Below are 14,525 nucleotides of genomic sequence, written 5' to 3'. Positions count from 1 at the left end.
GCATTTTTTCTTTTTAATTTCCTCCTCGGAGCTCCTTTTTTCAATTGTCTCACGACCATGAAATTATAGAAATTCTCTCTGGGCTCCCTGCGCCTTCAGGACCTAATAAGAGTCCTCAAGGCGCACACGCTCACCCTATACTACAACACTACAGCCGTCAGAATGCTGCGCACACCGCCAGCACAAAAGAGACGCAGTGCAAAAGCCACACCTCTCCTCCACCGCTTGCGCTTGTGGCGCTCTGAACGCCAATACGAAGCAGGAGCACGCACCTACAGGGAGATCCTACAGCGGTACAGAGCGAACAGGAATATAGTAATGCAGCCAGATGGCAATTGAAAAAGCTCAGAGAAGAACACTTAAAAAAAAATTCCCATGCAATACGTAAATGTTATTTTTATCCGATTAAGGATAAAAATGGTTTTATTACCTTTTTAACCACTTCAATACTGGGCACTTTTACCCCCTTTCTGCCCAGACCAATTTTCAGCTTTCAGCAAGCTCACAGTTTGAATGGCAATTGCGCGGTCATGCAACACTGTGCCCAAACTAAAATTTTATAATTTTTTTCACACAACCACAGTTTTCTTTTGGTGGTTTTTAATCACCACTGGGCTGTTTTTTGTTAAATAAACAAAAAAAAAACGGAAAAATTTGAAAAAAAAAAAAAGTTTTCCTTCGTTTCTGTTATAAAATTTTGCAAATAAATACTTGTTCTTCATAACTTTTGCCAAAATCTATTCTGCTACATTTCTTTGGTGAAAATAACCCAAATTAGTGTATATTATTTAGTCTGTAGGAACATTGTAGAATCCACAATCTATGGTATATATCTGAAAATCGATCAGTCCTGATGTACTCAAAGCCCATTTTGTTTCTTGAGGCCCAAAAATGTCAGGACAGTACAGATATCCCCCAAATTACCCCTTTTTTGGAAAGTAGATAGTCTGCAGTATTTAGTAAGAGGCATGGTAAGTTTTTAGACCTTTTACTTATTTGTGACAATTTGTTGGAAAAGGAAGAAATTAAAAAAAAAATTCAAACAATTCACCATTTTTTATTACCGACTGTCACCAGTGCAGTGCCATCACATAACTGGTGTGGCGGTGATCAGGGACACTGACTAGTGACTTAAAAAAAACAAAATTCCATTTTTATAAAAAAAAAAATCTTTTTTTTTTTTTTTTTTTTTTATGATTTGTTTTATAAAACACTGTGACCAGAGTAATATGTTACCATAGTAACATTGTACTACTCTACGGAAGTGATCAAGATTTTTTTTTTCTACACTTTATGATTGCCTATAGCAATGAATCTCACTGCTAAAGGCAAGCATTTAACGAAATGAAACTGATTCATTCAGTGTTTTTGTTGTGATTAGCTGTGATTGGCTACAGCTAATCACATGGCACAGATGGGCTGTGATTGGCGCAGTCAATACCATGTGATTAATGTGACCAATCACAGCTAGCAACACATGAAAGGAAACCATCCATTGTTTACAATTCTCATGTGACCTGCTGTGATTGGCCATCAGACACAGCTGAAGACAGATCTCGCTGCAGTGCAGCCACACGCGAGGCAGCGATCCAGGAGCATCGTATGTACTCTCCAGCGCCTCAGGATATGCACAGCCAAAAGGGAAGCCAAGGGTACCAGGACAGCGACAACCAAAGGAAATGTTCCAGGGGTGCAGCCCTCCTCAGACGGGGAAATCAGCCACTGGATAGAGAGAAAACAGGTGGTGCACACACCTAGTGCATTATCCAAGGTTTATTGTAGGAATGAAATAAAAACATACTCACAGACGAAGCATGTATCTAAAAAGCATAGAAAAATGACAATGGCCACAACGGCGGGCAAGGTGTTCTCACTGTCAGTGCGGTCACATGGCTGATGCGTTTCGGGGACGAATCACTTTCCTCAGAGCTGATGACCAACTTCTGATGCTGATGTATGATGTATGGACAGAAAGAGCCTCGCTGTTGATGCCTCATGGTGGATGTCATAAGACGTCAACCTGGATGATTGAAAGTCCCGCCCAGCCGTCATTTTGTTATTGGCCAGATGGGAACTGGTTAAAGTATAACTAAAATCAAAACTTCTTTTTTTTAGTTTTGGAGTGGAGAGGGACTAGAACCCTGCCAGGTTTTTATTGCTGTTTATGCCACCCCCCCTTGATAGGGAGATTCATCCTCTCGGTTTGCCCCGTTTACAATTATCATCAAAAGTTAAGTAAAAGAACCCCCATATTTTGGATTGTCCCTAGATAAGTAATAGAGGGGAAATCTTACAATGGGGACACTAGTCCTAGGGGGTCCCCAAGGAATTCCCTTAATTTGCAGCAATTTCCTCTTACTTCCTATTTTGGCTATGGGACAGGAAGTGAAGGGAAATCTCCCCAGTGGGAAGCAGATGGCAAGAAATAAACTGACAGGTTAAATCCATACCTTACTCTATCAAAAATGAAAAGAAAAAAAAAGAAGAATACATTTGCCTATAGTTCTACTTTAAACAGCAGCATGCATTAACAAAGAGAAGAAAAAGATCTCTTTCTCCTGCAATCACAACTTCCTACTGAATATCTGTAGTCCTGAAACTTTCTCCAATTTACCATCCAATGCCATAGCCAGCATTTATATATCTATATATATATCTACACACACACACACATACATACACAGTATCTCCAAGAAACGAGTACACCCCTCACATTTTTGTAAATATTTTATTCTATCTTTACATGTGACAACACTGAAGAAATGACACTTTGCTACAATGTGACTTAGTGAGTGTACAGCTTGTATAACAGTGGAAATTGTCTGTCCCCTCGAAATAACTCATCACACAGCCATTAATGTCTAAACCGCTGGCAACGAAAGTGAGTCCACCCCTAAATGAAAATGTCCAAATTGGGCCCAATTAGCTGTTTTCCCTCCCCGGTGTCATGTGACTTGTTATTGTTACAAGGTCTCAGGTGTGAATGTGGAGCAGGTGTGTTAAATTTGGTGTTATCGCTCTCATGCTCTCATACTGGTCACTGGAAGTTCAACATGGCACCTCATGGCAAAGAACTCTCTGAGGATCTGAAAAAAAGAATTGTTGCTCTACATAAAGATGGCCTAGGCTATAAGAAGATTGCCAAGACCCTGAAACCGAGCTGCAGCACGATGGCCAAGACCATACAGCGGTTTAACAGGACAGGTTCCACTCAGAGCAGGCCTCGCCATGGTCGACCAAAGAAGTTGAGGGCACGTGCTCAGCGTCATATCCAGAGGTTGTCTTTGGGAAATAGACATATGAGTGCTGCCAGCATTGCTGCAGAGGTTGAAGGGGTGGGGGGTCAGCCTGTCAGTGCTCAGACCATACGCCGCACACTGCATCAAATTGGTCTGCATGGCTGTTGTCCCAGAAGGAAGCCTCTTCTAAGGATGATGCACAAGAAATCCAGCAAACAGTTTGCTGAAGACAAGCAAACTAAGGACATGGATTACTAGAACCATGTCCTGTGGTCTGATGAGACCAAGATAAACTGATTTGATTCAGATTGTTTCAAGCGTGTGTGGTAGCAACCAAGTGAGGAGTACAAAGACAAGTGTGTCTTGCCTACAGTCAAGCATGGTGATGGGGGTGTCATGGTCTGGGGCTGCATGAGTGCTGCCGTCACTGGGGAGCTACAGTTCATTGAGGGAACCATGAATGCCAACATGTACTGTGACATACTGAAGCAGAGCATGATCCCCTCCCTTTGGAGACTGGGCTGCAGGGCAGTATTCCAACATGATAACGACCCCAAACACACCTCCAAGACGTCCACTGCCTTGCTAAAGAACCTGAGGGTAAAGGTGATGGACTGACCAAGCATGTCTCCAGGCCTAAACCCTATTGAGCATCTGTGGGGCATCCTCAAACGGAAGGTGGAGGAGCGCAATGTCTATAACATCCACCAGCTCCGTGATGTCGTCATGGAGGAGTGGAAGATGACTCCAGTGGCAACCTGTGAAGCTCTGGTGAACTCCATGCCCAAGAGTGTTAAGGCAGTGCTGGAAAATAATGGCGGCCACACAAAATATTGACACTTTGGGCCCAATGTGGACATTTTCACTTAGGGGTTTACTCACTTTTCTTGCCAGTGGTTTAGACATTAATGGCTGTGTGTTGAGTTATTTTGAGGGGACAGCAAATTTACATGTTATACAAGCTGTACACTCACTACGTCACATTGTAGCAAAGTGTCATTTCTTCAGTGTTGTCACATGAAAAGATAGAATCAAATATTTACAGAAATGTGAGGGGTGGACTCACTTCTGGGAGATACTGTATATATATATATATATATATATATATATATATATACATACATACACACACACACATATGTATACATACACACACACACATTCATATATACATATATACACATGTCAACCCACATTCCAGGTTTATTACTCCATTAAAACAACGTCCTGCAGGAAATTGATCACTGACATTTATCAGTAACAAAATATTTATGTTACATCTGGATTACACTTTTATTGCAGTGGCTCTGACTTCAACCCGTCTCCTACTCACATCTTCAGGCGCAGCCTGTGAGCGGTGGATGCGGAGAGCCAATCATAATTCACACAAAGGCCCAGCGTTTGCTGACAACTCATTATTTGTGCTGCAATCATTTCCTGTGGAGATACTTGTTCAATTTGCTGCAACTGCTGTGAATTTCGGTCCACTACACAGACAGGACAAATACTTCAAACGCTGCTTACGAAAAAAAATACATTAACCCTTTGTGTCGCAATGAACACAGATAATACATTGGATTTATTTTTTTTATTGTCATTATTATGGAACAAAGAGATTATGGATCTTTGGTTTACCTCATAGCAAGGAAGGAAAGAAAAAAAAATAACTCCAGCATTTCACTGCTTCAAGACTGAAATCTGATTGTGAACCAAAGCTATTTACAAGAGAACTCCGGTTTTAAGGAAAAAAAAATAAAAAATAATATATATATATATATACACACATATACATATATATACACACACATACATACACACACTGAGCTCAGCATAAATCAGTACAAACCTTATGAAAAGTAAGATTTTAATCAATCTCTCAATGAACACAAGAACAATTTCCAAAGTTTTGACAAAACTGAGTTTTATAGAACATTTGTTTAGCTCATTACAGGAAAGTAAGGTTAATAATACAAAACTTACAAAATCTTCGGTTTTACTCAAGTTAGTTGATGCAAAAATGAATACACCCCACAACAAAAACTACTACATCTAGTATTTTGTGTGACCTCCATGCTTTGTAAGGACAGCACCAAGTCTTCTAGGCATGGAATGAACAAGTTGGCGACATATTGCAACATCGATCTTTTTCCATTCTTCAAGAAGGACCTCTTTTAGAGCTTGGATACTGGATGGAGAGAGATGCTCAACTTGTCTCCAGAATTCCCCATAGGTGTTCGATTGGGTTTAGAGCAGGAGACATACTTGGCAACTGAATCACTTTCATCCTGTTCTTCTTCAGAAATGCAACAGTGGCCTTAGATGAGTGTTTTGGATCACTGTCATGTTGAAAAAGTGCACGACGACCAAGGGCACGGAGTGATGGTAGCATCTTCTCTTTCAATATAGAGCAATACATCTGTGAATTCAGGATACCACCAATGAAATGCAGTTCCCCAACATCAGCAGCACTCAGGCAGCCCCACAGAAGGACACTGCTACCACCATGTTTCACCGTAGGCACCACGCCATACTTTTGCTACAGTATTCTGATTGATAAGTAAAGCTTTGCTGATCTTCTTGTGTCTTTCCCCTGTGCTAAAGTCTTCACCTTTCTTCTGTAAAGAAATTATTTTCTTTCTCAGGCCTTGTGACATTTCTCTTCCATGTGGTGCCATTGCTGACAGCATGAAATGGGAAGGGGTTTTCTTTGTTAAGTAACAGCCTTTTATAATCAACTGTCTGCTGGACACCTGTTTAATGAATAGTTAGACTCACCACCAGTAGTTGAATTCATGTAAATTACAATTCTGTTGTCTAAAATTTAGCTTTGCTCCTAAGACTTTCATTGGGGTGTATTAATTTTTGCAACATGGTCTTGAATTAATTTGTTAGGAAAACACTTTTTTGTGTGTGCAAAGTAACAAGAAATGTCCCACATTTGTGGGAGTATTTTGCAGTAGTGTCCCATAGAAAATTGTGTGTGTGTGTGTGTGTGTGCGTGCGTGCGTGCGTGCGTTTTGAAAACACATCAGATTTCAATGGGGGGAAAAATCTTGTGATGCATATCTATACTGATATGGACTGGGTAATGTGTTCAGAATGTAAAGATACCCCATCGTTTCATAGAAAATTATCAACCTACTGAGGACTGAATTCAAAAGACACACCGAAAATCAAAGTGAAAAAAAATGATGCAGCAGGCTAGTCCATTTTGCTGAAATTTCATTGCAGCAACTCGAAATGGTATTCAATAGCTTCTATGGCCCCCATGTGCTTGTATGCATGCCTGACGTCAGGGCATGCTCCTAATGAGATGACAGATGGTGACCTGGGGTATTTCCTCCCAGATCTGGACCAGGGCATCGCTAAGCTCCTGGGCAGTCTGAAGTGCAACCTGGATGGACCGAAACCTTATATCCCAGAGGTGTTCTATTGGATTTAGATCAGGCGAGCATGGGGGCCATTCAATGGTAGAATAAAATTGCACCTAGTAAAATTCCCCCCCTGAAATCCCCTCCTATTCACAATAGACCGGTACTAATCCCACTTATTGGGATGTTCCGCTGCAACAAACCGCTCTGCCTCACGTGTGCCCATGTGAAGCATGGCCAACAAAATTTTACAATTAATGGAAAAGTCTATCCCCTCCAAGCCTTTTATAATTGCTCTTCCACATATGTAATTTATTGTTTGTCCTGCCCGTGCGGCCTTTTATATGTGGGACGTACCATTAGAACACTGCGAAAAAGATTTGGAGAGCACCGGAGGTCAGTTGATGATGGCATTACTAAATATAGTGTTCCCCGCCATTTTTCAGAGTTTCATTCTAAATCCTCACTCCATCTACAAGTATGGGTCATTGAGGCTATACCAGACCATCTCCCCCCAGTTGAACGTTTCAAATTATTATGCCAACAGGAGACCTATTGGATTTTTACTTTAGATACCCTTGCACCTAGGGGCCTCAATGAAGAGATTGAGATACACACGATTATTTAATTTTTTTAAAAAAATTTATTTTAAAAAATTATTTTAAATTTATTCTTCATATCTTTTTTTATTATTTATTATTTTTTATCGTATATACTTCAATTCCCACCACTTCCCTTTTTTTTTTTCTACATGCGTTTTTTGTGGTTTTTTTTTTTTCCCTGATTGTCTCCCCCCCCCCCTTCATATTCCACCTTCTTACCTGCCCATCTTACCCTTTACAATCCACATCATAGTAATAACGTTTATAACTAAATATTTCCTGTGTAATCTTTTATCTTCCACATGCGGTTTTTTTTTTTTTCCCCCATTTCTTTCCTTTCCTTATATATGTATACACATATATATACCCCATCTATCTCAATCCAGTACTGTTTGCATCACAAGGCCTTTTTTCCCCTCCTTTCCCTACCCCCCTCCCCTCCCCCCTTCCCTTTCCTCACCACTAAAGCTGCATCATCTACTTGTTGCCCCTTTATTACTGGCATGTATGATTATATATCTTAATTTCTGTTTACTGGATTATTTTGTTTAAGGTTTGCTGAGTGAACGTTATGTCCACTACAAATTCTCTTGCGCCAATTGCATTTTTATTTTTGCCATTCAATGGTATCAAATCCCTCATCCTCCAGGAACTGTCTGCATACTCTCGCCACATGAGGCCGGCATTGTCATGCACCAGGAGGAACCCAGGACCCACTGCACCAGTGTAGGGTCTGACATTGGGTCCAAGGATTTCATCCCATACTTAATGGCAGTCAGGGTGCCATTTTCTAGCCTACAGAGGTCTGTGCGTCCCTCCATGGATATGTCTCCCCAGACCATCACTGACCCACCACCAAAACGGTCATGCCGATTTATGTTACAGGCACCATAATGTTTTCCATGGCTTCTCCAGACCCTTTCACGTCTGTAACATGTTCTCAGGGTGAACATGCTCTCATCTGTGAAAAGCACAGGGTGCCAGTGGCAGACCTGCAAATTCTGGTGTTCAATGGCAAATGCCAATTGAGCTCTATGGTGGCGAGCAATGAGCACAGGGCCCACTAGAGGACATCGGGCTCTCAGGACACCCTCATGAATTCTGTTTCTGATTGTTTGCTCAGAGATATTCATACCAGTGGCCTGCTGGAGGTAATTCTTTCCGGCTCTGGCAGTGCTCATCCTGTTCCCCCTTGCACAAAGGAGCAGATACCGGTTCTATTGATGGGTTAAGCACCTTTTATGGCCCTATCCAGCTCTCTTAGAGTAACTGCCTGTCTCCTGGAATCTCCTCCATACTCTTGAGTCTGGGAGACACAGCAAACCTTCTGGCAATGGCACGTATTGATGAGCCATCCTGGAGGAGTTGGACTGCCTATGCAACCTCTGTAGGGTCCAGTTATCACCTCATGCTACCAGTAGTGACACTGACCCTAGCCAAATGCAAAACTAGTGAAAAACAGTCAGAAAAGATGAGTAGGGGAAAAAATGGCCTCTACCTATAAAACCATTCCTGATTTGCGGGTTGTATTGTGCATCTATTGTTAATTCCATTAACACCAAAGCAGTTGAAACTGATTAACAACCCCCTCTGCTACTTAACTGACCAGATCAATATCCCAAGAGATTAAAAAGTGTTTTTTCGAGCAGTGTGTATACACACACACACACACACATATATATATATATGAGGGAGAGAGACATAAACACACACTATTGCCAAAATTATTGGGACATCCCTCCAAATCTCTGAATTCAGTAGTTCCAATCACCGTCATGGTCACAGGTGCATAAAATAAATCACCTAGGCATGCAGACTGCTTCTCCAAACATTTGTGAAGGAATGGGTTGCTCTCAGGAGCTCAGTGAATTCAAGCGTGGTACTGTGATAGGTTGCCACCTGTGAAATAAGCGTCAGATGCAGTGGTGTAAAGCATGCCACCACTGGACTCTAGAGCAGTGGAGACGTGTTCTCTGGAATGATGAACCATGCTTCCCTGTCTGGCAATCTGATGAACATGTCTGGGTTTGGTGGTTGCCAGGAGAATGGTGCTTGCATGACTGCATTGTGCCAAGTGTAAAGTTTGGTGGAGGGGGATTATGGCGTGGGGTTGTTTTTCAAGGGTTGAGCTTGGCCCCTTAGTGGGAACTCTTAAGGCATCAGCATACCAAGACATTTTGGGCAATGAGTCACTCTCAGTAGCTCAGTGAATTCAAGCGTGGTACCGCGATAGGTTGCCACCTCTGCAATAAGTCCATCTGTGAAATTTCCTTGCTACTAAATATTCCACGGTCAACTGTTAGTGGTACTATAACAAAGTGGAAGCAACTGGGAACAACAATAACTCAGCCATGGGGCTTGGCCCCTTAGTTCCAGTGAAGGGAACTCTTAAGTCGTCTGCATACCAAGACGATTTAGACAATTTCATTCTCCCAACTTTGTGGGAACAGTTTGGGGATGGCCCCTTCCTGTTCCAACATGACTGCGCACCACTGCACAAAGCAAGGTCCATAAAGACATGGATGAGCGAGATTTGGGTGGAGGAACTTGACTAGCCTGCACAGAGTCCTGACCTCACCCTGATAGAACACCTTTGGGATGAATTAGAGCAGAGACTGTGAGCCAGGCCTTCTAGTCCAACATCAGTGCCTGACCTCACAAATGCGCTTCTAGCAGATCAAACATTCCCATAGACACACTCCTAAACCTTGTGGATGGCCTTCCCAGACAAGATGAAGGTGAAAATGGTGGGCCAACTAAATTAAATTAAAGTTCATGTGCATGTAAAGGCAGGCTTCCCAATAAATCCTTTTGGCAATGTATATATATATACAGTGGGGCAAAAAAGTATTTAGTCAGCCACCAATTGTGCAAGTTCTCCCACTTAAAAAGATGAGAGAGGCCTGTAATTGGCATCATAGGTAGACCTCAACTATGAGAGACAAAATGAGCAAAAAAAGCCAGACAATCACATTGGCTGATTTGGAAAGAATTTATTTGCATATTATGGTGGAAAATAAGTATTTGGTCAATATCAAAAGTTCATCTCAATACTTTGTTATATATCCTTTGTTGGCAATGACAGAGGACAAACGTTTCCTGTAAGTCTTCACAAGGTTGGCACACACTGTTGCTGGTATGTTGGCCCATTCCTCCATGCAGATCTCCTCTAGAGCAGTGATGTTTTGGGGCTGTCGCTGGGCAACATGGACTTTCAACTCCCTGCAAAGGTTTTCTATGGGGTTGAGATCTGGAGACTGGCTAGGCCACTCCAGGACCTTGAAATGCTTCTTACGAAGCCTCTCCTTCGTTGCCCGGGCGGAATGTTTGGGATCATTGTCATGTTGGAAGACCCAGCCATGTTTCATCTTCAATGCCCTTGCTGATGGAAGGAGGTCTGCACTCACAATTTCACAATACATGGCCCCATTCATTCTGTCCTGTACATGGATCAGTTGTCCTGGTCCCTTTGCGGAGAAACAGCCCCAAAGCATGATGTTGCCACCCCCATGCTTCACAGTAGGTATGGTGTTCTTTGGATGCAACTCAGCATTCTCTCTCCTCCAAACACGACGAGTTGTGTTTCTACCAAACAGTTCTATTTTGGTTTCATCTGACCATATGACATTCTCTCAATCCTCTTCTGGATCATCCAAATGCTCTCTAGCAAACTTCAGATGGGCCTGGACATGTACTGGCTTAAGCAGGGGGACACATCTGGCACTGCAGGATCTGAGTCCCTGGCGGCGTAGTGTGTTACTGATGTTAGCCTTTGTTACGTTGGTCCCAGATCTCTGCAGGTCATTTACTAGGTCCCCCTGTGTGGTCCTGGGATTTTTGCTCACCGTTCTTGTGATCATTTTGACCCCACGGGGTGAGATCTTGCGTGGAGCCCCAGATCGAGGGAGATTATCAGTGGTCTTGTATGTCTTCCATTTTCTTATTGCTCCCACAGTTGATTTGTTCACACCAAGCTGCTTGCCTATTGCAGATTCATTCTTCCCAGCCTGGTACAGGTCTACAATTTTGTTTCTGGTGTCTTTCAACAGCTCTTTGGTCTTCACCATAGTGGAGTTTGGAGTGTGACTGTTTGAGGTTGTGGACAGGTGTCTTTTATACTGATAACAAGTTCTAACAGGTGCCATTGATACAGGTAATGAGTGCAGGACAGAGGAGCCTCTTAAAGAAGAAGGTACAGCTCGGTGAGAGCCAGAAATCTTGCTTGTTTGTAGGTGACCAAATACTTACTTTCCACCATAATTTGCAAATAAATTCTTTCCAAATCAGCCAATGTGATTGTCTGGATTTTTTTTCTCATTTTGTCTCTCATAGTTGAGGTCTACCTATGATGCCAATTACAGGCCTCTCTCATCTTTTTAAGTGGGAGAACTTGCACAATTGGTGGCTGACTAAGTACTTTTTTACCCCACTGTATATCTCAACAATATGGAAACACTACATGTTTGCTGGCGTAAACGACATGACATGTTGCGTGTTAGAAGCCGTAGTGAGGTAACATTCTTTTGCTAGCCAACAGGTGGGAAGCCTCACTTTTGTCATTCACCGCGTGCACTGCTGGTAATAGTCATGTCAGAGCTTACTGAGCTTCAAAGAGGGCAAACTGTTGGTGCCGCTTAGCTGGCGTCTCTGTGACTGAGGTTGCCAATTTATTTGCCGTGTCGAGAGGTACAGTATCAAAAGGTTATAAATGTATATACAGTTTTCGGGAAAACGTCGTCTGATAAGCATAAGGGTGTTTGACATGGTCAACTGACTGAAAGAGACAAAAAGGACATTGCACAGGGTTGTAACTCAGAATAAAAACACAACTGCTTCAAAAATTACTGCAGAGTTCAATCTCAGTCCTCCAAAGCCCGTGTCCACAAAAACTGCGGAAAGAATTCCATTAGCAAAACAATCATGGGGGAGCTTCAATTTCCAAACCACTAGTGACTGATACTAATGCTCAGAAGAGGAGAAAGTGGTGTAACACTTATAAATCGCGGACTATCGATCAATGGAAGACTGTCCGATGAATCAAGCTTCAGTCCGGGAGTGTTTACGCGTGGCAAACACCATCCCAAGCTTACGACTAGGAGTGGCTTGTGCAATGGTAGAGCATGGTGGTGGTGGCACAATTAGGCTTTGGGCAGCCATATTTTGGCATTCCCATCATCACCTTGCGACTGCTAGTGTACAAATTTTGGTTGACCATGTGCACTCCATGGTGAAGACATCGTTTCCTGAAGACAGTGCCATTTACCAAGAAAATAATGCTCCAAATCACACAGCTGGTGTTGTCAAATCATGGTTAGACAAGCATACAGATTACGTCTTGCACCTTCCCTGAGTGCTGCAGCCACCATACCTCTATGTCCTAGACCGTTTTTTTTTTTTTTTCATTCTCCTTAAACAAAACAATCTAAAAATGTTAACAAAATATCATCAATCTAGGACAAATTTTTCCAAACTTTCTAAACAAAGGCCCAGTTTGATGTCCTTCAGATTTTGAGAGAGCCGGATTGTGGCCATTGGCAGTAGAAAATGCCCCAGTGTCAGTAGGAGTAAAAAAATTACATCGCACCTGTGATCAGTAGGGAGTGGAATTTTGCTCCATCATTGATGTCAGAAAGAGGAATAGTACCTCATTGTTGATGTCAGTAGGAGGAATAATGCCTTGTTGGTGTCAGTGGGTAGAACATTGACCAAAGGGCTGGATGAAGGCAAGCAATGGGCCACAGTTTGGAGATTATTGATCTAGGATATATTCAATGGTTCTCGTTCACACCTGAGCAGTTGGTTGCTTGAAGCTTATCACTCAAATCTCAAAAAAGTAAATGAGCTTCTTTGGGTCAGAATGGCGCATTTCTGGCCCCTATGCTAGACTTCAGTGGGAATGCCTGAAAAGGCACATTTTTAGCACACATTTCTTGCCTCTCCTCCTCCTAGTAACTAGCTTTCCATTGGCTAAAACAAACACAATAAAACCTGAAAACACATGTACAAATGTGCAAAAAAAAAGTTCCTAAATTGCTCAAGAACACTCACACAAGTGTGAATATATAGTGATTTTGAATCAGCAATTTACTTTAGCCACTAGAAGCCACCAGTCTTAAGACTGGTTATATGACACCCAGGGTCATTCAACCAGCTTCCTCTGAGCCCAGGCTGTCATGCACACACCCCAAAGGTCAATTTATAAATTTACAAAGGTCATTTTGTAAAAGGTGAGATCTGGGGCGTTGCACTGGGTGAAGAGTGAAAACCTTTGAGTGTGAAATTTAAAGAACTCTGGTCACAATATTGGATTGGGACTTATTCACTATTATTTTTTTTTCATCACAGTGTTTTGTGTGATTGTTTCAGGTATTTGCATATATGCATATGAGCTGTACATTTATTGTATGCACTGATATGTGATGCACTATATATTGATATATGACACACTTTTTTTTTAAATTTGGTTATTCACTTATTTTTATATTGATATCAGTTGGGAATTTATAGTTGATTTATAATAGGGCAGTGCTGCATGGTTTTCTTTGTTATAGGCTTAACGTAAAGGTGGAGTGATCACTTTGTAGTGTCAGCAAGCTCCCAGTGAAAACTGTTTTGTGGATTCTTTCATTTATTGAGCAGGCTGGTTATTGGTTATTTAGACCCCAAAGGGAAGCATAATCATGTGAATAGGGCTCAGAGTATTACGGCACAGATTACGTGGTCACTATCCAGCACAGCAGTAAGGATCACTCTCCTCGGCTGCCCTGCATAGGCAAAGCACAGGTTTTCTTTAAAGCAAGCATATATGGCCTATTGTGACGCCTTTACCTCTGACATTTCCAGCTGACTTGCCTCATCCTCTTGTTTTTCCTTCTTCTGCATACTTGGCAGCCATGATGCCAGGCTTTTCAACAAGTATTCTTTACCTTCCTGCAATCAAAAGTAACAATATTAAATTATTGACCTGAGTAAGACAAAAATATCAGAAAGTCAGTAGACACATACAATTTTATAAGCAGAAACCATAAGGATGGGATAGCACTAACCCCGCTGGAGACATTTCATAGGGTGCAGAATACTTTGATCTGAAACTTCTATCTTCTTTTCTGATTGAAATCAACAGGGCATTATCGGTGAATTCCTGCAACATACTAGCTTGAACTGTGTGGAAAAGTTTTTTTCTAGTCTCGGGTAGAGTAGAAAAAGGTTAGAATCTCTAACAAGTTTTTACTTCTGACCATGTCACCGCTGGGGAGATTCACCCTCTCTTTTTTTTCTGGTGACCATTGTCTCTGGTGCAAAAAGTGATAAGA

At 41.9% G+C, this 14,525-nt stretch overlaps 1 protein-coding gene across 1 annotated transcript in view; it reads right to left on the bottom strand.

The window, feature by feature from the left end:
* The window catches only part of LOC149470197 (uncharacterized), a 693,606-nt gene that overhangs the window by 619,120 nt on the left and 59,961 nt on the right, over positions 1-14,525 (bottom strand). Inside the window, 1 exon segment of the mRNA XM_089666341.1 lies at positions 14,041-14,142. Within this exon segment, the coding sequence (XP_089522467.1) occupies positions 14,041-14,142 (102 nt within the window).

Source organism: Staurois parvus, unplaced genomic scaffold, assembly GCF_062004578.1.
Source record: "Staurois parvus isolate SC_StPar_1 unplaced genomic scaffold, SC_StPar_1.0 ptg000051l, whole genome shotgun sequence".
NCBI classification, from domain to species: Eukaryota; Metazoa; Chordata; class Amphibia; order Anura; family Ranidae; genus Staurois; species Staurois parvus.
This window is presented reverse-complemented; position numbering and strand designations above follow the sequence as displayed.